This window comes from Athene noctua, chromosome 3 (assembly GCF_965140245.1).
Source record: "Athene noctua chromosome 3, bAthNoc1.hap1.1, whole genome shotgun sequence".
Taxonomy (NCBI): domain Eukaryota; kingdom Metazoa; phylum Chordata; class Aves; order Strigiformes; family Strigidae; genus Athene; species Athene noctua.
Genome location: NC_134039.1, coordinates 40,717,579 through 40,742,583, shown reverse-complemented (window position 1 = coordinate 40,742,583; position 25,005 = coordinate 40,717,579). Strand labels below are relative to the sequence as shown.

General features: G+C 32.4%; 1 protein-coding gene across 1 annotated transcript in view; it reads left to right on the top strand.

The window, feature by feature from the left end:
* The window catches only part of LRRIQ1 (leucine rich repeats and IQ motif containing 1), a 117,098-nt gene that overhangs the window by 75,390 nt on the left and 16,703 nt on the right, over positions 1–25,005 (top strand). The window contains exons 23-24 of the mRNA XM_074901483.1: positions 20,152–20,284; positions 21,793–21,853. Of these exons, the coding sequence (XP_074757584.1) occupies positions 20,152–20,284; positions 21,793–21,853 (194 nt within the window). The remainder of the gene's footprint in view (positions 1–20,151; positions 20,285–21,792; positions 21,854–25,005) is intronic.

Genomic DNA, 25,005 nt, shown 5'->3' with positions numbered 1-25,005 from the left:
CCAGAGTGCAGCACAGAGCATTTATTTATGTATAAATGAGATACCATTAGACAGAACTAAGAGTTTCTAAATTTATAATTTGGTAACACTTTGCATGTTATCTACTACAAGCAAAGTACCTGCATGATAATTTCACAGAGTTGTTATCGGACATTTCTTCTTCACTCACAGAAAAGCGTGTTTCCCATTTCCCTTCTCTCACCTTTTGACCATTTCTCCCTCTTTTGCCTGGAATAGATTTCTTTGGGTCTGCTCTGCGGTGGGAGTTCTTTCTGTAACAAGAAGGTGGAATGTTTTCACTCTGTATCCATAAATCTTGTGGACACATATTTTAAGTCAAGAGAGAACACAGACCAGTCCATTGCATGGTAGAAAAAAACTTCCTCTATTCAAACCCTTTTACAGACTGGTAGTCAGTGGTCTGGTAGAAAATTTGAACTCTAATCCATCTCCTTCATAAACCACTGAATCTGGGGGAACAAAAAAAAAAAAAAAAAAAAAAAAAAAGAGCACATTGTAAATATTCCTACTTTATTTCTTTAAACTGGGAAATGGGTGGAAAAAACCATAGCATCAACAGCAAGTACACATGTGTTATCTGTTAAATAACAGAATCACTACTTTGGAAAGGGGATGCCCTCGGAAGTGAAACAATTAGAGCAGTTTTCGATTTTCAAACTGAAACACATCATGGTAGTGAATATTTAATAAATAATCTAGTTAAAATGTACAATTAATGTCTTTTGTCTTTATTGTGTCTTTTAGTTTGTGTTTAAAATACAAGTAAGTCAAAAAGGAATAAAAATAGTTAAATGGAATGAGCTCAACATCTGATGCTTGTGTGTTTCTGAGAAAAAGGTTATATTCTGTCATCATTTGCCTTCTCATCTAAGCTACTGCATCATACCGACACTGTTCTATCATGCAGCATCTGTAAAGGAATATCTAGACATAAGTGACAACATAGTGTTGATGCAATATTCAACTATTTTCCCATTGCAAAAATTGTGATGAGCTGATATGCAAAATGTTGATATCAAATTTGAAGACTTGTGCATAACTTTAATCCCATGGGACAATTCAGATATCTCTAAATTCACATACACATTGTAGGAAAATACATTTTCAAAATTTGTGTGACATCATAAGTTTTTATTAAATTTAAGAACAGTCATCATGCTTTACTCACTGATGCTATAAAAATCCCCACAGGGAACCATTATTTCACATTTGCATCACAACAGCGCATGGAAATTAGTCAGAGACAAACCTCTTTGTATTACATGCCTCATCAACAGCATGAGGAGACATTATTCTGACAGACGAGAACTTACCATTTAAAAACAGAAGCAACATGTGAAGACATGAACCATGGGAATGTAATTAAATGTGTGTTAGTGTATATGTGTGTATGTGTCAATACATATAGATACGATGCATGTATGTTCACACAAATATATATACATGTACCGTGAGTGTAAGTTGGTATGTGAATGCAATAAGCATAGCATTTATGCTTTTTTATTTATATATTTTGAAAGGAAAGTAAATAATGGACAGTTACTCTGTGGTATAATTTGTAGAATCAACGTACATTTTTTAATCCTAACGCTTTTTGTCTAGATGCTGTTTCAGTTTCTTTAAAATTAGATACATGCAGTCATTGTGTAATACAGATTCATTAAAACTATTTTTTAAATACATATTTTTGAATCTTAATTATGTATTGTGACATTAACATTAGTAGGTTGTAAAGTAAGCCACAGAATATGCAAGTGTAAATATGCTTTTACTGCTCTTATAGCCTCATAAAAAACTTAAAGGGAGGTGAAAGCCTGACTTGACGTAGCTTCACTTCTGATGATATCCTGGATGTTTCCTGGGTTTATGTATATTACACTGCTTTTTCTGGTGTGATAGAGTTACACTTCCAGCACAGTTGTTTAGTTTCAGTTAGTGCTAGTTAGTTGACAAATAAAATATGCATGCTTACTGTTTTAATTAACATTCTTGGAGATTTTTGTATGTTTTGTAAACGGTGACATTTCAAAGATCTCAAAATTTTGGAAAAATAAGGAACGCCAATAATTTTCATCATTTCATATTTTGCAGCAAAGCATATTTTTAGAAAGCTTTATGACTGCTTCTCCCCTTGTTGTCTGGAGACTATTTCAGTTATTGATTTAACATAAAATATTATTGATTATTTTAGATAAAATAGATCAGAAATTGAAGGAAGAATCTATCCTTGACTCCTCCTTTTTTCTTGGAAAGTTCCAATTAGTCCTGGCTGAATGTGTAACAGAGCATCTCTTTCTGCTGTGGATCTGTAATTACAGGGTTTGTAATTTCATTTACAAAGAGGAAGGATACCTACTTCTCCAACTAACAGTGTGAATGCTTTGTCCTGGTGCAGTAGCTTAAAACTAAGGGAGCCCTGAGCCCTAACACATTGTTTTGCTACAAGCTTTAGGAACAATATATATCTTTTGGGATTCTCTTTAATCTATCTACCTCAACAGTTTTAGTGTGTTCTCCAAATAATTTCTGTTCAGTGAAATAGCAATCTGGATTCTAGTCTGTAGAGCAAGTCGGAAGAATGCAGTAGATCAGATGAGAGGCCAATCAAACTATCCAAGTATTATTTGGGTGTGATTCACTTAGTTTCTCAGAATTTCATAGACTATGCTCTAATTAATTATATAGCTTAGGTGATTTATTGGCACATATAGTACATTTATTTTTAGTCATATCCATATCCATCAGTGGCACATCTATACCATACACTTCAAAGAAGTGAAAACAATACAACTTGACTTCAGTCAGGAATATACATGATGACCGATGCCAGGAAGTTTAACTATATTAAAAATGAGTTGGACTATGTTGTCAAGATATGTTTAGTGTGGTTTGAGAACCTGTAGTCCTAATTGGCAGTACTGTATTCCCTGTCATTTTATGCTTATTGGTGACTAAAGAAAACATAATAGGTATAATGTTAAGACAGATTTCAACAATACAAATTTGATAATGAATAGATTATGCTTTCTCAGGTGGCTTTTAATTACGGAAATATTTATTCATTTTTCTTTAAATTGTCAGTAGAAATAACATTTATTTTTCATATGGGAAAAAGAATGAGGTAAAATGATCTTGTGATTATGTCATATGATTGGAAGATAAATATCAAGGATCTGTTTAAAGTCGTCGTTTTCCAGCTTTCTGATAGTTCACAATTATGAAACTCCTTGTAGTCTCAAGTGAAAAATGTTGCAACACATTCTTATAGATTATTATTACTAGTGCTAATTAAAAATGTGAACTTGAGATTTTGGAAAGTGGTAATTTAAGGTTACCTTTGAGTTAATTATGTAGGCTCATTAAAATATTGTTACATAATGAACAACGTAGTTTCTTAGATTTTCTGTATTACAAAATATGAATACATTGAAGAAAAAGTGTATGGGGTAACTAAATAGAATTTATATTGATTCAAATCACTGATGCTTTTAAATATCTGCATGAGAGTGAAGATGAGGTACTGAGAGTGGAATGCTAATATTAATCTTTTTCTGTACTTTAAATATTTTGTTGTTTGCTATTTAAAGGCATTTTAAAAGGCATTGAACTATAGTTAATGATCTGTGTTAGCTGCTTTTGTCTTTTAGAAATCAGCTATTTTCAGTGGAAAAATATAATAGACATCAACTTCCAGGAAGCACATTGTTTGTAAACATCCATTTCTGAATTAAGTCATCTTTTATTGAGTTGTGGTCTGAAAAAGATTAATAACCACATTCTAAGTCTGGCCTTGCTGCAATTCAACTAGCCGAATTGCCGTGTTTACAGTAAAATGCAATTATTACATATCTCCCAGGCTTTAAATTTACATGCCACATTAGGGATGCAGTTTCTAAACCATATAGCACTGACAAAAATGACAGGATAATGCATTTCCAGAGAATGTAAGATCTGTCCCAAGATGTGATGAAAATGCTTACAGAAACCTGTAATGTGGAAGGACATCCTGAAAATCAGAACTCTATGGCTTTGTTTCTTATTATTTAGCTTGAGCTCACACAACAGAACTCTTGCATTGAAATATTTTCTCATTTTAAGGAATTAATGGCTCTCCACCAGTCCTTTAACATGTAAAATGAGTAGGTTACTTGTGTCCAGTACATCCAAAAAGAGCCAGGATAAAATAAACATAAGGAGTTGGATATCTTGGAAAAAATCTGTCATGGGTTTGGGTTAATCATCTCCAGAAGAAATTCAACTTGATGCCTGAAATGTAAGACTTCTTGGAGAAAGCAGTAAAGCCTGAGGCAGTGTTGATCTGAAGGAGTGCTCTCCATGGGTCAGAGCTGCTCTGCTGGCAGAGTGCAAACCCAGTTCACAACAGCGGTACGCTGAAAAGTTGTAAAAGACTGCAGGGGCCTTACAGTGCACGCACTCAAGCTTCAGTTACATAGTTCTAGTGGCCCAGTTTCTTATTATAAAGTAAAACTAAAAAATAAAATCTGTGCCTAATTTTCTAGCCTCCTGTCCATCAATGATACTGTAGGATTTTTTCAGTATTCGTGGGATGAAGCAATACTATTATAGTATATATTTTAAGTATGTAAAACATAATTTATGTGCATTTATGCAGTCCAGTTCAGTGTCTGAATATTTATAAAACATCTAGACATATGACATTTTAGTAATAATCTTACTTTTCACCTTTTTTTTTTTTTTTTTTAAAAAAAAAAAAAAGGATTTTCTATTTGCCTGAAGTTTCCAAACATGAGGTATTTGACATAGGTACATACCAACTTAATACTATGAATTCTCATTGTGGTTCCAGTATTTAGGGTTCCTGTATTCACATGTTAAAGGTTTCTGACTTTGTATTTCACCTGCCTGTGTATTATCTCTTTGTTCATGTCTCCGCTGTTTTGCAGACTGTTTTTTATAGACCTGTGGTAGTATAAGGACTTTATTAGTGCACTAGATTTAACTATGGTCTCTGATGTGTGTTTGTTCCAATAAATTTCCAAAACTTGGGTTTTATTCAGTGTGTAGGCTAACACCTGTGCTTTCATAACATATTGGTTTACCACTGTTTAGCCTAAAAGGAAATGCACAGAAGGAAAAAAAAAAAAAGTCTTACAGCTTTTTGCTAATAACTACCCAATGATGACTTCAATGGGAAGGAGACTTCACCCAAAATATCATCAGAGAAAATATTTTTTTCTCATTGTTGAATAAGGTAGCACAAAAGTTAAGTTTTACTTGCATCTTCTGAGGTTCTACCTCTCTTTTTTCTCATTTTGTGAAATTTTACGTCCAAAAGCTAGGTAGTGTAGCATCTGCATCTCAGCCAATGTATACATAAACAAGCTGACTTCACGTTCACAGCTTTTAATACTACATAAGGCAATCATTTTAGATGAATAGACCCCTGAGTACCAAAGCATTTCAAATCCTTTTTCATTTGACCATTCAATGACCTGATAACTATTTCCTGTCCCTAAGTAAGGTTGTGACCCAGGTCTTAGAGTGCAAAAGACAGATAATTTTAGCAACAAGTTAAATCCAAATGGATTTGGTTGGAGGGGGTGAGGGAGAATAGGTTGGGCTAAATTCCTCTAAAATAAAATGTTACAGCACTTGGATTTAGTACATCTACTTAAAAGTAACTGTTGAATTTGTTGCCTGGAGAATGTAGTCAGTATTGGGATGATTTGTTTATTTGGTTTGCTTTGATTGAACAATACCCAATACTATTTTAAATTTCAAAAAAACAGTTGAAGAGGTCATTAAAAAAGTATTTTCAGATATATTCCAAGCATTTTCCGAAGTGACTGTTTCAAGAATTAAAATCATCTTGGTATGCAAATGGTATTTTAATAGGCCACAGAAAATGTATGTTCTATGTCCATAAAAGTATCATGAATGTTGCATTGCACAAATATTCATCTTGCAAAAGAATTTCCATTTTTTATGGAGCTATGAACAAGGAATATAATGTATTGTTAGAAATATTTTATAGGTGGAAATTTGTTTCAGTTGGGTAACATGATACATTTTAAATCACAACTAACATTTCCTGTAGCTGTATATTTTAATAGCAATGCCTCTGCATATTTTAAGTACCTTTAGAGGTGAATTAAAGGATGGCCTTCACCCCAAAGCTATTCATTGATTTGAAAATGTAATTGCGTTTCTTGTAAAAGAATTCCTTTTTTCCTATTCAGTAATGGGAGCTATGGTGTTGTGGAGAATTAATACTATTAATGACGTCAGAGATCCACAGCTTTCCAAAAAGGCCATTTTCTTGTGTTTAGTATTGGACGCATATTTAAGTGTCTGTCTTTTTTATAAGTAATAAAGCTGTGGTTCCGATGCATAATATATTTTGGTAATGTGCAATACTTTTAAAGAAAAACATTAACACAAGACTCTAAAATTAAAATCTAGTTATTAAAAATTTTCTGCTATTCAATATTAACACTTATAACGAAGTCCTATCTATGCCTTTACAAATTTCATGTGATCTATCAAATAGTATGTACGGTAGACTTACACAATTTTAAAAGGCATTTCAAGTAACTCAAATATTTTAATAAGAATATACAATCATTTAGTGATATCTGTGTAACTTCTGTGCTGTGTTATTCCTGTAATGTACATCCTCCAACTTGATAACTTTACAGTTCAATTCTTACCATGTCCAATACAGAAGTATTTTAGCAGTTTGAAGATCATGTTTGTGCTGTTTTGATGTATGCACTGCAGATATTTTATCTGTCTTATGTGTATAAAAAAGTAAGAATACTGAAGTTTCCAGTTATTTCTATGTATCTGGTTTTTTACATATTCTTAAGAAAAGCTGCATACAGAGATAATATTTTGAATAGAATTTTATTTACATGACAGTATAAAATAGTTCTTCCTATGCAGGTTTATTGTCAGGATAACTAATCCAACGTGGTTATTATTTCATAAATTGCTACATTTGTAGAATCTTGTGATAACCCAGTCCAGGTAACAAGATAAAGAAATACAAGTAGCCAGACCAAAGAACAACTTTATATCACTTTCATAATCATCGTTAAATAAGCAGATTATTAATAACTTTATTTTTTTAATGGTTTATAAAGGCAGATTGAGCATCAGGATTACTTGGAATTGACTGTGGAAAGTAATTTCCCTAAAGCTCTTGCATGCTTATTGTTTTCTAAGCAAGCTTAGTAATTCTCAGTTTGTGAGAGACCAGTGATATCTTTTGTCAAAGATAGAATTTAACTTTTAAAAAGAAGGGATTTAAACACTACTGTGTATTTCAAAGTTAAATTTACTGGGAATTTGCTTTAGTAGCTGGTGTGTGTTTTGTAACTGAGAAATTAGTAGCACATAGTTTCCTTTCTTTTTACATACACTACTGAGGCAGAAAGTTCTGATTTAACCTACCAATGACCTGACTTTGTTTGTTCAGATGACAGTTCTAAAAGTGTGCAGAGAATATTCCCTTTTAATACAGTTATTTGCCGCAAGCCGTGACCTCACTGCCTGTCAGGGAGCAGGTCTGAATTGGCCCTTTCTCTGATATCGTGACATTGCTTCTGTTGCCTCGATTGTGACCTCTGATTGCATGATACCCCTGAGAGTTCAATTTAATAAGCGTGACTCCTGACTCGTAGCCAGGTCTGCCTTCTTAGGTTTTGTCAGACTTTACTTGTAGTCTGGTCCACATATGCTAAAACACTGCATAGGCTGTCATCGTACCATGTGAGTTGTGTGCCATTGTATTCAAAATTCTCTTTCACACATCTCTCATTTATTGCAAATGGAAATATTTATAAAATCTTACTTGGAATAAGTTTTAAAAGTTGCTTCTTCCACAGTTATGGCTGCCCAGGATTTTTGATTTTTATACCTCTGTACAAAGAGTTATTACTATTTCACTATGTTACTAAGCATGTGGGTTATCCATGCATCATACTAATTCCTTACTTTGAAATTTATTTCCCCTATGAGAGTGTTATATATTTCTATGACTTCCCATCAACAATATGTTTGTTTATTGTGGAAATACTAGGGGCAAATCCCTTTTTTTCATTGCATAATTAATACAGTTGCACAAGAAGACAGTACTGATGAGCACCCAGAGCGCTGTGAGATGTAGTTATTCACAACTAGTCAGGTGAAACCTGAAGAATCTATTTGGAATCCAGGAGAAGGTGAGTAGAATTAAGACTTTTAAAATATCATCAAAAATTAGGTATCTTGGGTTTAGTGACTATTTTGCTACATCATTGTATTTTTTTTCTCCTGTTTTCCTCCTCTTCTAGGCAGAATTCTGAAGGAGAGTCTGTTCAGAGACCTGTCTGCCTTGAGGATGATGCAGCTATTCAGACATTTCTCCAGTTTTAGTATCCCCTGATGCATTCACTGAACCAGAATATGGAGAAGTTCAAAGATTTGAGAGTTTCAAGCACCGTGGTACAAATTACAGACAAGTTTCTGTATTTACTTACATACATACTTTTGTATTCTCATTGCAGATACATATACCTTTTTTATAGCCTCTGAATCAGTACCTCTAACATACTGCTTCTAATCAACATGTTTAACATTTCAGAAAAACAGAAAAATCTTGATGAACACAATAATGCTTTGTGCTCAGTTTTGTAGTTAAATTTAAAAGATTTCTGTAAAAGTTACCATTTAATATTTCTCTATTTCAACTGTTTTAAAGAATCACTCTTGTATGAAAAGGAAATTATATTAGAATCTTTCTTATAAAACAAGTTCTCCGATATAAGGCAAAGAGTGAGTATTGTTACATTCAAACATGACAATGAAATGTTGTTCATTCTTCTTCATGACAGTGACTGTTACAGTGGTTTGGCCAGTTAACTCATATTAAAAAAAAATCATAGTTAATCATGTACATATTTAATACATATACAAATTCTGGTGTAAGTTAATATAATTTTAGTACCCTGATTTAGTCTATAAGGTTATATAATATAATAATATAATCGTCTGTTCCCTTCTTCTGGAATAAACAGTATAACATTAGCTACTGAAGTTCCTTAATCTCAAGTGGGAGTTTGCTTACCTAATTGGAATCTATGGGGTTTCACTCCTTTTTGTATCAGACTTTAATGCTCTATAAATTCCTGTGCTATTTTCAGGAGCTTAGATAATTGGCTGCAAACAAGCAAAGTTAGGAATGGACAACTGTTTTACCTGTTGTTAGGCAACAGGTAAAACAAAGCATATATTTAAGTTAATTAGTTATGGCTGTCTTGAAAGCTATTGCAAATATAAACAGAATCCACAAAACAAATTCATCTATTCAGAATCATCATGGTAGCTACCTTATTCCCTCCTTTTCGAACGAATTTTATATATATGTACATATATATATATGTATGGACATGTATATATATATGTACATATATATGGAGAGTTTTGTAGCAAGTCTAGCTTAAAATTTTAGTAAAAAATAAACTGATGTAAACATACCTACTATAAGAAAATATTTATAATCAAGCTTAAAGAAGATTCTGTTCAGTAATAGAACTGGGTTCTTTGTTTTGTTCATTTTCTCATTCAAAAAATAAATAAAGGTCTAAACAAAATTCTATAAAATAGTAGTCAGGGCTAATTTATTCCTTTTTCAACTCTGATTTCTACTTTCAGTGAAGTAAATCATTCAGAACTTCTCTGCATGGATAGAAAAAAATTGTTCCATTATAACTATAACATCCAAATTCAATATAGTTAAGTCAGTTCAATTCCCCTGGGGCTGAATACTCTTGAATATGTGTTGGTTTCTCTAAAATTATATACTGTGTTTCAGTTATTGCATTTTTCATGTGTTTACAAGCTGAAAATTTCAGTCCAGTTAATCAAGAAATCTAGAAAAATACTAATCTCTTTGAGCCATATGAACTCAAAATTAACCCAGGGGAACTTGTAGGCAAATTGTGGTTTTGTTTTGCTTTTTCACCTGTCCTTCTTCACAAATGGAATTCCCCCCCCCCCTTTTTTTTTTTTTTTTAATGCATCCATAAGAGACTGGAATTTCATATTGTTTATTTTCCTGCATGATGTATCAACCAGTTAAGTATAACTTAATGAGAAGAATTAGTACTTTTATGTCTATATGTACTTATAGTCATAAATTTGGTATTTGTGGTTATTTTTAAGCTGGATATAAATATATAAGAATTGTACACGCTTGGGGATTAACTCACTTTAGATGTAGAGACTTAAGAAAAAGAACCATGTCTATCTGAGATTTTTTCCATTTAATTCAATGAGCATTAAATCAAGCCTTGTTTATACAATGTTTGGCATAATGACAGGCCTGATCTTCAGTGCAATCTCTGGGTTTTACTATAAAGTAAATTAAACAGCAGCCTTGCACTTAATCTGTGTAGACTTTATGTGTATATTTGACAATGTAGAGTAGTTCTGCTGTTATGCATTACTGCACTGACAAAGCTGTGAATTCTTGTCACAGTACCTTTGTCAAATACCAACAGGTATTTCAAGTCAACATCAGAAAGTAAGCCAGAAATAGTTTCACCCACACAAAACAAAACACTTTGAAAAATATATGTGTACGTAATTGGTAGAATAGATAGCCAATTCATAGGTATTCATAACTAAACTATATATTGACATTAATACAACAATTTAATTATTTCACTTTCAGTGTTACTCTTCATTGGTAAGTACCAATAACATATGTTACTCATGTACATCACATGTGTTGATGAATGTGTTCTTAAAAAGTTAATCTATTATTCAGATAACTATCTAGAAAGGTTTATTCTCAAGAATAAACATAATAAAGTCTTTTTAAAATGTACATTCCCAAGCTCTGATACAAAATTTCATATTTTAATTACTTGTTCATAAAAATTATGACATTTTATTAATGTGGTGTAAGTCAGCTTTACTGACTAACTTCATGCTGCTAGTGAGTAATGCCTTTTTTTTTAAATACTTGGCATTATGTATTTTCTTGTCACATAGAAGCCTCAAATTTTTATTTTGAACAAATCTTCTGTTGGGTTTGGATTTTTTTGTCCCTTCTACTTTTAAGTCCTTCAGTACAAAAAAAAATATATTTTAATGGTTGTCACACTCAATAAAATTTACTGTGTTTTGTATTTTTTGCTCTCTTGATAGGGGACAACATAGTAGTTAGACCTCCTGTGCTCTTACAAAATATTCCTTTGTATTTGTTTTCTTGAGAATTCCTTTGGAAGATCTGATGTCTTAAATAATTTTACTTGGTTTATTGAATTTAAAGAAAGGTATTCCTCTGACTTGGACTCTATACAAAGTGGTAATCTTTTCTTGCTTGGGAATACTGTTTCATTACTGAGCAACTAAACACTTCTGTTCAAGTTCTTGGTTGTTTCTGTCAGTTAATCTTAAGAAGTGGGGATGTATAGAAATAAAATCTATCAGAAGATTCTGTAAAATTTTTTGATGTTATGCATCTCTTAATTTTCTCCTGAGCAATATAAAATCCATTCCTCTTTTCAGTAGGGAACATCCATTATTAGGGGGTTTATTAATTCCCAAAGATTATGAGAAAAAAATAGAGGTAGAGTCTGTACTACGCAGATTTAGGGAAAGATACATTATGTGAGAGTATGAACGGTAAGGATAAACAAAATAGGCTCAAAATAGGCTTATTCCTTATATTTACTAATGGATAACTAAGGATGGAAACATTGAACATACCATTTCAAAATATTTTTTTTATTCCTCCTTGATTTCTTTGGTTCTTCAAGGGCCTTGACTATCCAAAGATCTCTGGTAACTCTTGGCTATACTTCAGATTTACTTCTTAGCAACACTGTTGAAATTTGCCTGTGCTGAGTGGCTGAAGCAAGTAGTATGTGGACTACAGTGCACCCTCTTCATAGAAGACTACACAAAAGAATAATGTGAAAGTCCAACATAGTGCTGTGAGCTTTTTATGTCCTTTTTGAACTTCTAAAAGCCAGAATGGATCTTGAAGAGTACTGATTGCAGAGAGGAGTAGTTTAGGAGTGTAGGAGTACATCATGAACTCATCTCTTTGTGTGCATGTGGGTAGGATATCATCCCTGTAGTTTCTCCATTTTTGTAGAGTTGAGGTTTGGTTTTAGCATTTTTGTTTGTTTGTTTTAAGAAAGAACCAGCTTAGTTTTTCAAACATGAAACTATTTCATGTTCTTTCCCAACCTATACATAAAACAAGTCTGCCCTTAGGTGGCTAGACTGAGCAATGTTAGTCTGTTCTTTTTAGTTGTAATGCAACTTGTATCTATTTAAGTTTTGGGAACCTGAGGAAGCCATGTGTATCTGTGTCTGTGTGTGTGTATGTAAATGCTGAGATGCTCATATTTTCTTTATATATGCTCTTTATCCTATCTGTTGTCACTTGTTTTACATTTTTTCCTGTGTAAAATACAATTTTCACTTTTACCACAGCTTTAATCCAATGCAAAAATTTCTCACAATCCTGATAGTAATGCTGTTTATTATACTGTTACCACAATATAAGAGTTCAGCATACTGGAGCTGAAGAGTTTGATGCTTGGATGCCTTCAGTAGTTGTCTTAGTGCAAACAAAAATACCCAGAGCAGCTGATACATTTCATCTGAGTCAGTGACTGTATAGTATTTAATCAAAAATGTAATAAATGCAAAATCATAGACTCAGTCACCAGAACTTGATATTTGCATTTTCAAATTTGGAAGGTTTCAGGTAAATTAGAATCTTAAGATTTCCAAGTGTTTGTGCAGTTTATTCTCCTGCTTTTTCTTTGCTTTTCTTCTGCTTGTCTATTGTGAAAAATTCACATGGGCTTTGTCATTCACTGAGGTTAAAATAAATAACCATAACTATATGTTTAATTCCAGTGTCAAATGACTGCTGTAGCATTCTGAAGAAATATGCCTTTTTTGCTGAATATTTCCTTCATATGAATGTGTTTGAACAATAGTCTACATAACTCTGAATGTAATGGTTTAAATGGTACAAAATTCACCAGTTTAGTCAAATGGCAGAATGTTGTTTTGTGTACTGGTTTATTTTTTTTAAAGAAATAATTCTTTATTTGGCAGACAAGGGAATCTCATACAATTTATTAGAGGGTGTGAACTAGTGTTAAACCAGAGGGCTACTGTTCCTTTGTTTTTACTATTTTTGCTTACCATCTCTATGACTCATTTTTAATTGACCCAAGCAACCTCTTCTTACATTATTATTGTTATTAGCCCTCCACTATCTGTCCATAGATCTTTCCCCAAATAGATCTTCAAGTTCTTATCCCAAGATTCACTGCCTGAATCATATCAGAACAGTCATAAATTTTAGCAAAAAAACAGTTGCCTGTGTAGCAGCTTCCTGTACACACCTCAGGTGAAATACTTCTTTAGGTTTACAAATCAACTCAGAAAGGTGTTACATGTCTTAGGAAATATCATTATATGAAACTGACATTGTTATGAAGGAAGTTATAGAAGATATATGAAAAATTGTGTTTGACATAAATGAATGAGTACAGAAAGTGGTGACAGCCCATAAAGTTGTGAAAGTTGGATAAATTGGAACAGTATTTAATGCTGTCTTGAAGTCAGCGCCAGGAAAGTGAAGCTTATGAAGCAATTCAAAAGGAAATATACCATGTTCACAGGAAAAGTAAAAGACATAAGCAATTTAGTATGGAGTGGTAGCTTGCAATATATTTGTGTGATCAGAGGTTTGCAATGAAAGAGATTAAATAATCAGGAGATACTGGGAGAACTTCATCGACACTATTAGATATGAATGGAGAGAAATAACTTTAAATGAAGTGTCTTAAAAGATTAAGACTTGGATTTGTCTCAATGTGGGGAAAGGAGCAAATTGAGCATAAACAATAAACTAGGGATAAATACTAATTACTACTGATAAATAGTAGTCGTGTATATTCTGCAGAGGCAGGAACAAGTAGCAAAATAGAAAATAATGTGTGGGATGGCCCAATAATTAAATCCTGTTTTCCTTGAATTCAGAAACTGAAATTTGTACAGTTCAGTGGTTTAGGAATCTCAATGAAAGGGTTCAGCTTTTGCATAATCTAATAAAACATCAAAGAGATTACACAGAAAGCACAGTCTGAAATGAGGTAACCACTGAAGCAGAATGAACTAAGTAGGTGAAGCTTTATTACTGGTGTTAATCACACAGAAATAGAGCACAATTTAAAAGACAGCAAAAACCAGAAATGAAAGCAGGGGAAAAAAAGACAGCCAAAATAAAGGCTATAGACTTAACTGAGAGTTTGGTGAAGGATGAATGGTGTGAGGGCGAGGTCAAGAACAGTCATGCAGTAAGAAGATTACAATAGCAGATGAAGAGATTAGAAAAGAGAAGGAAGTTTGCAGATGCAATAGTAATACAGTAGGCCTTATTTATAATCTGAAGAAAATCTGAAATACTTGTTAAAAAGAGAACAAAGGCACAAGTTTTAGAAAAAAAATGAAATTTTTTTACTTTCACTATGATTTTATAATTTTTGAAAGATGTGCTTTTGTGGGTTGATCAGGACTCCCATGTTCAAAACTCATGATGTAAATGATAAGGCATTTTTTAGCAATTTTGTAGGTCATAACCTGATGTGGTGTTCTTGTGAAAAAATTCTATTTCATATTTTCTTCAGCAGTGAACTCAGCCATTGCTATAAATATTTTTATTTCATTCATTCTTGTCCTACAGATGGAAGTTGATGTAGTCAAAAGTTACTTAGGTGAAAAAGTAACAGCTAAAATTAGCTAATCCATACAGTATAGCGATGTCACAAATCAGTTTCTGTGTTTTTAAGGTAGAAATGTATGTGTTTCACTGTCTCAAAATTCCAGATGAGTTGTAGCTAAACAAACATTATCTGGAGATACTATAATTTTAGGTGAAAAGAAGTCTGTATCAATTACTGCCATATGATACTACCAACTGTCTGGAAGTGCTATATATATTGCTAATAGTAATACATTCACTGAATACCTGTAAGCATGCTAAAGACCGCTCTAAATACCATTCTTCTTCCAAAACCAGTATTCTGGGCATGTAGTGATTGCTGCTTACATGTATTTAGGGACTTCTGACAAAGTAGACTTCTGGCAAATGTGTCAAGCTTTTTGTGAAAGAGAAGAAATTAATCTCATTTCTCTTACATTCTCTTATAAGTTTCTGGATGGTTGTGGGGGTGGATGTGTATGGGGGAGTGGTTTTTTATTGTTATTTTCCTGTCTGTTTCCAAATTCTTCGGTTTCTTGTCTTGATAGCAATGCTATTGTAATTATTCATGTTCTTGCTTTCTGTTCTGCATGTATTATACAGATTGTGATGAAAATAATACCATTTTGTTTGTTGACTAACGTATGAAGAAGATGGATAAAAAGCTGGATTTTAGGCTTGGGATTTCAAGATTATTTATTAATGTGTATTATAACTTTATAGAAGACATAGGAGAAATTATAAAAATCCTTGCAGGGTATATAGTATTTTAATTTTCATTCAGAATAATATTTTTATAGAGTTTGTACACTCATACACAGACTCACATGTACATGGCCTCACAATATATATTGCTGACCAGTAATGTATACCAGAATACTAAAAGATAAGAAAAAATTCAATGTATTAATAGCATAGACAATAATTTTATACCCAAGCTTAGCTACTTATTTCCGATATTAACAATACCATTTCCAGAATACATATTGAGAAAATTAACTCTGGTCACAGATTTTTTATATTAAGGGAGGAAAACAGAATGCTGAAGAAATTCCAAGCTTTTCTTTCACATTGTAGGTCTTAGTTTTCTTAGTCGCTTTATTTGTATTGTTCTCTGTATGCAGCAAGTTTTGAACTAAATTAAATCACCCTCTAAACACAAAATTTAGCTATAAAAAGTTGGATACAGTGCAGACTTCTCCACACGTTTCTCTGTTTCAAGAAACATATGCCATATTCAAGTTAGACCTTTTATCTTCCCGTCATCAACAAATAGATTTAAAAAATAAATCACTGTGTTGAATCAGGTTCCTTATGATCCTCTTGCATATAAATTGACAGAGTTGAGTAGCTAACTGGGATTTACAACAATCAGGATCAGTGTTTCTTGGGCATAGAATCTGAAAACCGAAGTGCAGAATCTGAAAGACCACCCTGAATGTAAACGGTGTGTAACCATCTTCCTTTTTTTTGTGTACTGGCTTGCTGTTAAGAACACTTGCCCTAGGACTGGAAAACATGGGTGTGAGGTACTCATTAGGCAGTGGGAAACAGGTTTCAGGTACTCCTTAGCCTGATGAGATTTGAATCTCCAGCTTCCACATGCCAAGCTATTCACTGTGGGTATGTTTCAATTCTCTTTTTAAAGCTGACTGCTACAGCTGAGGGCACAAGTTGAATCAGTTTTGAAGAAAAACATATGAGAAGAAAATTGACTCTATCTAGAATTTAGGGCAAAGTAGTTCACAGATTCTTATCCCTTCTCCTTTAACTGACAATGTATTATCCAGAAATAGTCTAATTTAAAGTACTTAAGTAGCATCCATATTCTCAACTGAAGAAGGGTGGTGTGTCTCAGAGCATGCCCAGCAAACAAATTTGACAGGCGGAGGATGACATTTTTATGGATCCCAAAGTTCAGATTCTTATGGGTTTGCATGTTGATTTGGAGACCTAGAAAGAATTTGTTGTTTTCCTGTAATGCTCAGCTCCAAGGACATTTCAGGTGCCCAGGCTCTTCTGAATAAGTTCTCTCTACTTAGATGCCCAAATACTGTAGGAAAATGGCAGTAGGTGCCTCTGAAAGCTGCAGTGGATCTGGCCTAAGTGCACAGTATATGTGTGGATGGTTAACTGGCAACACCTAAAAATCATTACTGTATTAATGCCAAATGTAAGACTATTCCGATCTTAAATTATTAACGTGTGTGTCATCTAAAAAAAAAAAAAAAAAAAAAGTCAAAAAGATTGAAAGCTTAGAAGTGATAATCTAATGAGGGTATGATACTTCAAATACCTCTGAGATTAATTTGTTTTTTGACGGAGTTGTGCCTTCTTTGATGTATTCTTTTTTTCTTTGATATTCTAAGAGTAGTCTGAGTTTAACAATTAAGGATTATAGGTCTGATCTATTTCAAAGATGCAGAATGCTTACAGCTCTTTGGAACTTCTATGGAATTTATGAGTGTTAGTACTTCTACAAAATCAGGTCCAGGTTTCTAAAAAACCCAGAGCCCTAATTTAAGAAAGCTATCAAGCAAATGCATGTTAATGATACTGGTACACCAGATCCTCAAACGCATGATGTTCATAAGTGGAATAGAAAAGTGATAATGCTGTGTTTTAATTCATAACATAGTATTTTTCATAAGAATTAAAAAGAGGGATGTTACTGTTAAAAAGTAAGAATATGGGTATGTTCCAAATAAGTAAATAGAATACAGTTTTCTGCAACATTATTAAACAAATTATTGAACAGTGTCTGCCCATTATGGGCAGACATTGAGAAAAGAAACCTCTATTAATACTAATATGGAACAAGAATACTCTGTAAATAGTATATATAATTTTAAGAAAAAAAACCCTGTTGTGTGAACTTTTGGTCACTTTCCTGTTTCAATAATTAACATGAAAAAATAAATAATAATTTAAAAATAAAATAAATTTTTATTTAATAAACCAGTTGTGTTTTAAACATAATTCAGACAAACCTTCAAACTGCAGCTAAGGCAAATTATTAACAACCATTTTGGAAAAGTAACTTGCCAAGTTAAAAGTATTCATTTTTTTGTAAGTTTTACCATAGTTTATTGTATGTGCATCTTCATCAGACCATCACACTGATACACAGACTTAGACATGAACTTCTAATATGGATTTTAAATCTGTATATTGCTTTACGCTTTAATGGAGGAAAAGGTAACAAACATTTTAGTAAATAAGTAATACTGATCTTTTTAATAGGAAGAAGTAATATTCCTGAGGTAGATGGTAATACTGGACAAACTTTTCTGCAAACAGAGATAAAACTAAAGATAACTTCTTGGGGAACATATGCAGAAGGCTTAGTCTTTTGGACTGCTCTTACAGAGTCATGCAGAATATTTCTTACTCCTGTTATAAATCAGCATCTTCATCTGAAGAGCTATAAGGGTATCAGTGTAGTTGCAGGCTTGGAACCTATAAATTTTCAAAAAGTAAAGGTCAGAAAACTGTATTCCTGAACCAGAAAAGGAGGGGGAATATCATAACCTTGGAAAAGAAGAAAAGGCTCCCACTTTAATCAAAGAAGGTGATGAACTCTGTAATTAGGACTCTTTATATTTTAATATTTGGCACTGATTGAGCAGTTCACTGCTTGGCCTTTTTAAATCAACCCTCACAACCAGCTACAGTGACTGTCCATCCAAGTTTTTCCACATTCTGTCTCCCTAAGCAGGTAAATGAGAGTTCTTTAAATCAACTGAAGATAAATTCTGTCTAAATTCTAGTTTTTGAGTCAATAGCAACACATATATGACATTCTGGACCAGGACCTTGACTTATTTTAATATTCCAGTTATGGGTTTGACAATGCAACATGTTCAGCCTAAGGAATCAATTTGGTTTGAATAGAGATTCTCTATACTAGGATAAATGGAGAGCACAACCAAAAGACATTTGTATTTTAGAGTATAAAAAGCTGTGGTACTTTAACAATATTCCCTTAGAGCTAAAAAATGAAAGTGATGAGCTCACTGCAAACCAGGTGAAATGAAAATGAGTAACTACATTTTTCAGCTTATGCAAAATAAATTATAATTTTTACAGAAGGTTAAGTTTAAGAAATACTAGCTCTTAAAATGATGAGTTGGTGAATAGCCTGTAACTTCAGTTTATGTTGTCAAAACATGAATAAAAACTAAGGCTTAAAATAAAGAGTATGAAGAAACCATTCACCTCAAAGGCAGTACTGCATCTCCCTCTGCCTCCCTTTACAGTTATTGAGAATTTTATCATTCATAGTGGGCAAATGGACTTGATACAAAGTGAGGTGACCTATGTTCTTTGCTGGTTCAAGTGCAAAAGATAGGTATGCTCCTATAGTTTACTAATCAACTTCTAGTAGCTGCTGAATTCACCTATCATGAAGAGAAAGAAAAAAAAAAGGAATAATCAGCAAGAGGGAGGATAACTCAGTGCTATCTGAAATGACATTAAAGAGAAAAACAAAAAACTTTTATAAAAAAAAAAGTTTTCTTATGTCTCATAAAAGACCTGAGCTGAAGGTGCCGAAAAGACAACCTATAAAGTTGACATATAAGAGTAGAAAATAAAAAGTTATTTTAATCCATGAATGTCCCCATGCAACAATGATGCTTCCTCTTCAGGCACTTCCAATACTGGCATCCTCTTCCTTATTCTTCAAAACGTATTTGATATTCAGCAGAATGATCTGATAAACTAAAGGATCTCCAGAATTGAACAGCTTTTTTCCATAATGTTGCTGTTTTGTTCTCTATCTTTAGGTGTCTGCTGTGGTCCAAAAATAGGTAGTAATTTATGAAAAATACTATCATGTATGCAATTGCTTTGAAATCCAGTGTCAGAAATTGCCATTAAAATGTCTTAAAAAATCCTATCAGTAAAAGACAGATCAAAGGAATAATATTGCCATGTGTCCATTCTTGCATATAATTGGGGGGGGTTTTAACCTTACAGATAGTAAGTAGAACTGTAAATGTAAATGAATATGTATTTTTAATGACAGAGATAGCACAATAAGCAACATTCAGAGATGCTATGACAAACAATTTATGTATATTTCAGAATAAAGGAGAATCTTATTTCCCAGTAAAAATACATTTATTCAGAAGTTTTAGTCTCAAAAGATAAAATAAACCATAAAATTCAAAATTATTTTTAAAGTATTTCTTAAATATATCTGAAGAAATTCAGTTAGTTTGACTCTGCAAAAAAGTAAAGTAATTGCCTTTTTTCTTTGGTAAAAGGCAATAAGCTCAAAGTTTATCTGAGGAATCTTTAAAAAAAATATATATCTTAAAATAATAATGAAAGACAGGAGTATCTTTTTTCCTCCCCAGGTAAAAAAGAAGAATTTTCTCAGCTGGATACTGTTTTAGATGAGAAATTACAAAGGAGAAAAGACTTTACATACCAATGGCTTCATACACAGCTTTTGGATTATGAAGCAGCCAGTTCCAAAAATATGAAGTGGTGAGGTCATTGCCTTTAAATTAGATTTTTTTTAAAAATTTTACATTTATCTTGTAAAGTGAAACTTAGGTTAATAATTCTAAAACAAACATGACTTTGTAGCTAGCAGACAGTACACCATATTTCCGGGTCCCAAACATGGTACTCCTTAGAATTGGTTTAGTAATAATTCTACAGATACTTCTTCCACAGTGATAATTAAATTATATCTTTATACTAGCAATACAGTTTTGATATTCTAAAGAATGTAGAAGAAGTGCTTTTAAGTAATATATTTTATAACTTTATTGGTATATATTTTGGTTTTATGTAATTAAATCAACTGTAACATTACCTATATTGTTAGATTTGATTAAGGAAGTAAAACCCCCACTTTTTAACTAGATACTATGGGGTTTTTTTATTTTATCTTCAAAGCATAAACACAACTTTTACATCTTATAATATACTTTAGCAAAATGTTGTAGACATCCTCTTTCTATATTTACTTTTGGTTTTAAACAGATAAAATATCAGTACAATTAAAGAAAAAGTTAATCTCATTCCCTAAACTAACATGAAGACATAGTAAGTATATTTTGGTCATGAATTTGATATAAACCAGTGATATCTTAGTGAAGTCATTATTAGACACAATGCCAAGCACCTCTAATAAAGCCAAACAAGGTTAGGTAGCAAGCAATGGATTTAGTGTAAGCATTTCAAATTTATTTTTATGAAAAATGTATTTAATTTGTAATGAAATGGACTGCATATTGTTATGTTTTGTATGGGAAAATATTCAACATTTCTAATTTGCATAAATGACTGTAGGAAATATATGCAGCACACAGAACATATTTATCTGTCAGTCATATTCCATAATAGTGAAACACTCCAAATGTTTTTTTAAGATAACTGCCATGACATTTAATTTGAATGAAAACACTGGAACAGAACATGTAATGATGTCTGAAAATAAGACATGGAAATTTATAAAAGAATTTTTAAAAATGTTATTATGTTAACTCTTCAGGTGTGTGCTATGCACTAGTATTTGTACTGACATTTTTAAAGATTATGATACTGTTTTTGCATGTGGCAAAAGTGCCACTGATCTCCATGGAATATCACTAGTAGACTGTTTAGAACAGCTGATATATTTATGTAACTGAAAATAATTTTATTCCTACATAAGTAATGTGACAACTGATTTGGCTATAATTTATGTCAGTATAAGAAAAATTCATGCAGGATTGCATTTATTAACATTTATATTTTAAAACTAATAATATTGGAATAAACCATTGATATTTATTGATTTTAATAATAAGTACAAAAAAAAATATTATTTACTCTGATACTTTAACATTATCAATTAATTACTCTGATACACCTTAACCACAGAATTATTTTAAATAGTATCTTTTCTACTTAAGCGGGAGTGTTTCCAGGAAAAGATTCTATGCGGGTACTATGAGCTCGGTACAGTGGGATTTACTGAAATTTCTATTCTATATTTTTCCCAGCTGTCATTTTTTGCCTGAGTTAGATCCTGTGATACGTGACAGTAGACGAGTACAACTTGTGGTAAGAACTTGTTTCCTTGTGGGATTTTGCAGAATTCAGCTACGCCTTGATGGTGTTTCCAAATGCATACTTGGTGTAAAAGCAACCAGGAGGTTTTTTTGATTGAATATAATTCTTTAATGTTTTCTCTATTTGGCAATCAAGTTGCCCATTGATGGAGATCAGAAGGAAATTATTGAGCACAAGAAGCCATGTGTGTACATAGGGTTCTGGTTTCATAATCTGATAGTGGTTTTGTTTTTAAGACATAGAATGCTACTCTGTGTTCTTTAAAGCTTCTAAATCAACCTTTTAAAAAATGTTAAAAAAAAAAAAAAAGATTCAGCACCAATTACATTATTGACTGAAAATATGTATTCTTGTCTTTCAGACAAGTTTAAATGTTCTTGAAATCTCTAAGTCACATACCTAAATAATTCTAAATTGCCCACAGTGTCATTTCTTAAAAGGCAGTAAATTCGACTTGTATATTAACATGGCGGCATTATTAAAAGCAGTGTATAAAATCAGACTTATTCCTACAATTTATTTTCTATATTTTTTTACGTCATAGTATGCCCTCTACTCTTTTAATGATTCACTCTTTTCTTTGATGCATTTTAAAGAAAAATGGTATTTTCTGAAATGGGTGTTTCTGTAGGTTGTCAGGAGGGAGAATGCAAGCAGTTTAACAGTCTGAAGATTTACAAAATAAAGACTCAGTGTCAGAGGTACCCAAAAGTTCTTCTGATAGTGAGTAGTGTTATGATGCCTACAGGCTAATTTATACTATATATATATATATGTCTGTGTATATATACACACACACACACTTTACATTTTATGCCAAATTAACATTATTCTTGTTCATATGATTATGTGGGGTCTAAAAAAATGGAGCAAAAACTTACAGACTATATAGAATTAGTGTCTTATATATTCATACACATAATGTAAAATGTCACATAAAAAGTATTTCACAGTTAGATGATGTGTCGTATGCCTCATTCTGTACCTAAGCAATCTTGGCCCTTTCTAACCTCTGTCTTCCTTGGCTTCTCCACCTATGGAATATGCATGTTTTGGAAACACTTCCATAAACTCCTCTAAAATTCACTGTTGAAAAAATGCTTTTAAGACTTAGATGTTACTATTACTATTTTCTGTAAGTCAGATTTTGTCAAAGATTTTTCTCTGGTGTGGGTTGTGTCCAATTCTTAGGTTCCTGTTAAAGTTTACTGACTGAAATCAGGAACCCATTGTGATGAGTTTTGCTTGCAGCAGCACTAATACTTATTTGTTAGGTAAAGTCTAAAACAGTAATTGCTCCAATTTGAGCAAATCATAATCTAATAATGTTATCTAAGTTACACATTATGTAATTATAGGTAAACATATGTATACATAGGTAGATTGTATCTTATTTACAGTGAGTGGTTCTGTCCACAAAATACTGCTGCAATCCCACAACAGTATTATGTGGTGTGCCCACATAACTGGAAATGTTATGGGATTGTCACAGTCTGTGCCACATAATTACATAGCTGTTCTACATGAATGAAATACAGAGAAAAATGCAATAGAAGGTAAAAAAATAGAAAAATAAATAAAATATGTGGAAAGCAGTACTATATACACAATGAAGTAATGATGTGGTTTGTATACATAGATGGTTGGAGAATTATGAATTTAAAATTTGTATGGGATCTCTTAAAGGTTGAAATGTGAAAATACTAATGCTTTTGCACAGTATCTCAGTTAAAAGCTATGAAATCATTACAAAAATTAACACTTAGCTGCAATCTTTATCAAAAAGTAGGAATAGTTATGGTAAACAGGAAAATATACATTAACAGCAACAAAAAAAAAGATAATTAGAAAAGGAAAACATTCCTGGACATTTCCAGTAGCTTATTCATATGTCATATGCTCAATCATAGTTTCCTGCTGTGTAATAAGGATCCATAATTTGTCAGTGTTCCATAAACCTGCATTCTGAAAGTACTAGATTAATATAAAAAGGTATTTCAATGGTTGCATATTAACAATAAAGTCTTAGCCCTTCCCATCAGGGAATAAACCCTATGTAGTAACCTGCAGTAAATCTAAGACCTTATTATGTTAATCTTAAACATTTTGATGATTTTACTTGCTACTACATAAGTGCCTAGGAAGGCATGCTGACTTATTTTAAACTGAAATTAATATGGTTTTGCTGAATGACAGGTAGGATAGCCTTCCTGATTCATCTTTATATGTAGTCTAGGTTACCTGCATGGTTAACCACTTCATTATTAATCAGTATCTCCAAATCATTATGATATAACTTGAATTTAAGAGCACTTTTTACCTCAGAAGGTTACAGAATGTCTTGATAATTTAGCATAAGAATACACAAATATTCAGATGCAGAGCTGTATTCAAGGCAAAGACTCCTCCTGATTGAAATTAATTTCCAATTAATTGGAAAAATAAAGGTTTGTAGTAATAAAACTAAGGGCAAAAAGTCTGAAGAGTTAAGTATGGTGATCACTACAGATAGATGTCCAATACTACACTGAAAAAGTGTACCAGTATCTTAAATTTCTTCCAAATTTTTTGGATCTAAGGTATAAATTTAAAAGGGCAAGTTTTAATTAGCTTTAGAGGACTTCCAATGAGGTTCTTTACAAACCTGAAATTAAGTTTGTTCCAGTGATTAATATAACCTTAAATATTACTCTGACTGTAACTGGGTGAAAAGACTTATCTTTATTTGAAAGAAATAAAAAATATTTTACATCAGAGAGCCAGAAAGCCCTATTAAAGTCTACAGTATAACACTGAATATTGTTGTCTACAAGATGATGAAGCCTCAGATTCTATGATGATAGGGATTTCATGGAAAGGTTAGTTTAAAATGCTGTGGCCTCCTGGGTCTTTGAGAATTGGGACATTAGAAATCTGCTGTGTGTTGAAACAGGTTAGTTGGAAATAAGAATGATCAATTCCATTAGTTTGGATACCTCTGAGCATCACGATGGTTGCATTATTTCTACTAAGGAAAGACTAAAAGCTTCTATTTAAAGATTTGGAACATACGGAGCTCTCACAAGCTTAAAGCGGCTGTAAATGCTAAGGCCAAAAATACAGAGTTGGCAAGATAAAATTGTTACTCTTCTCAAAGTTTCTTG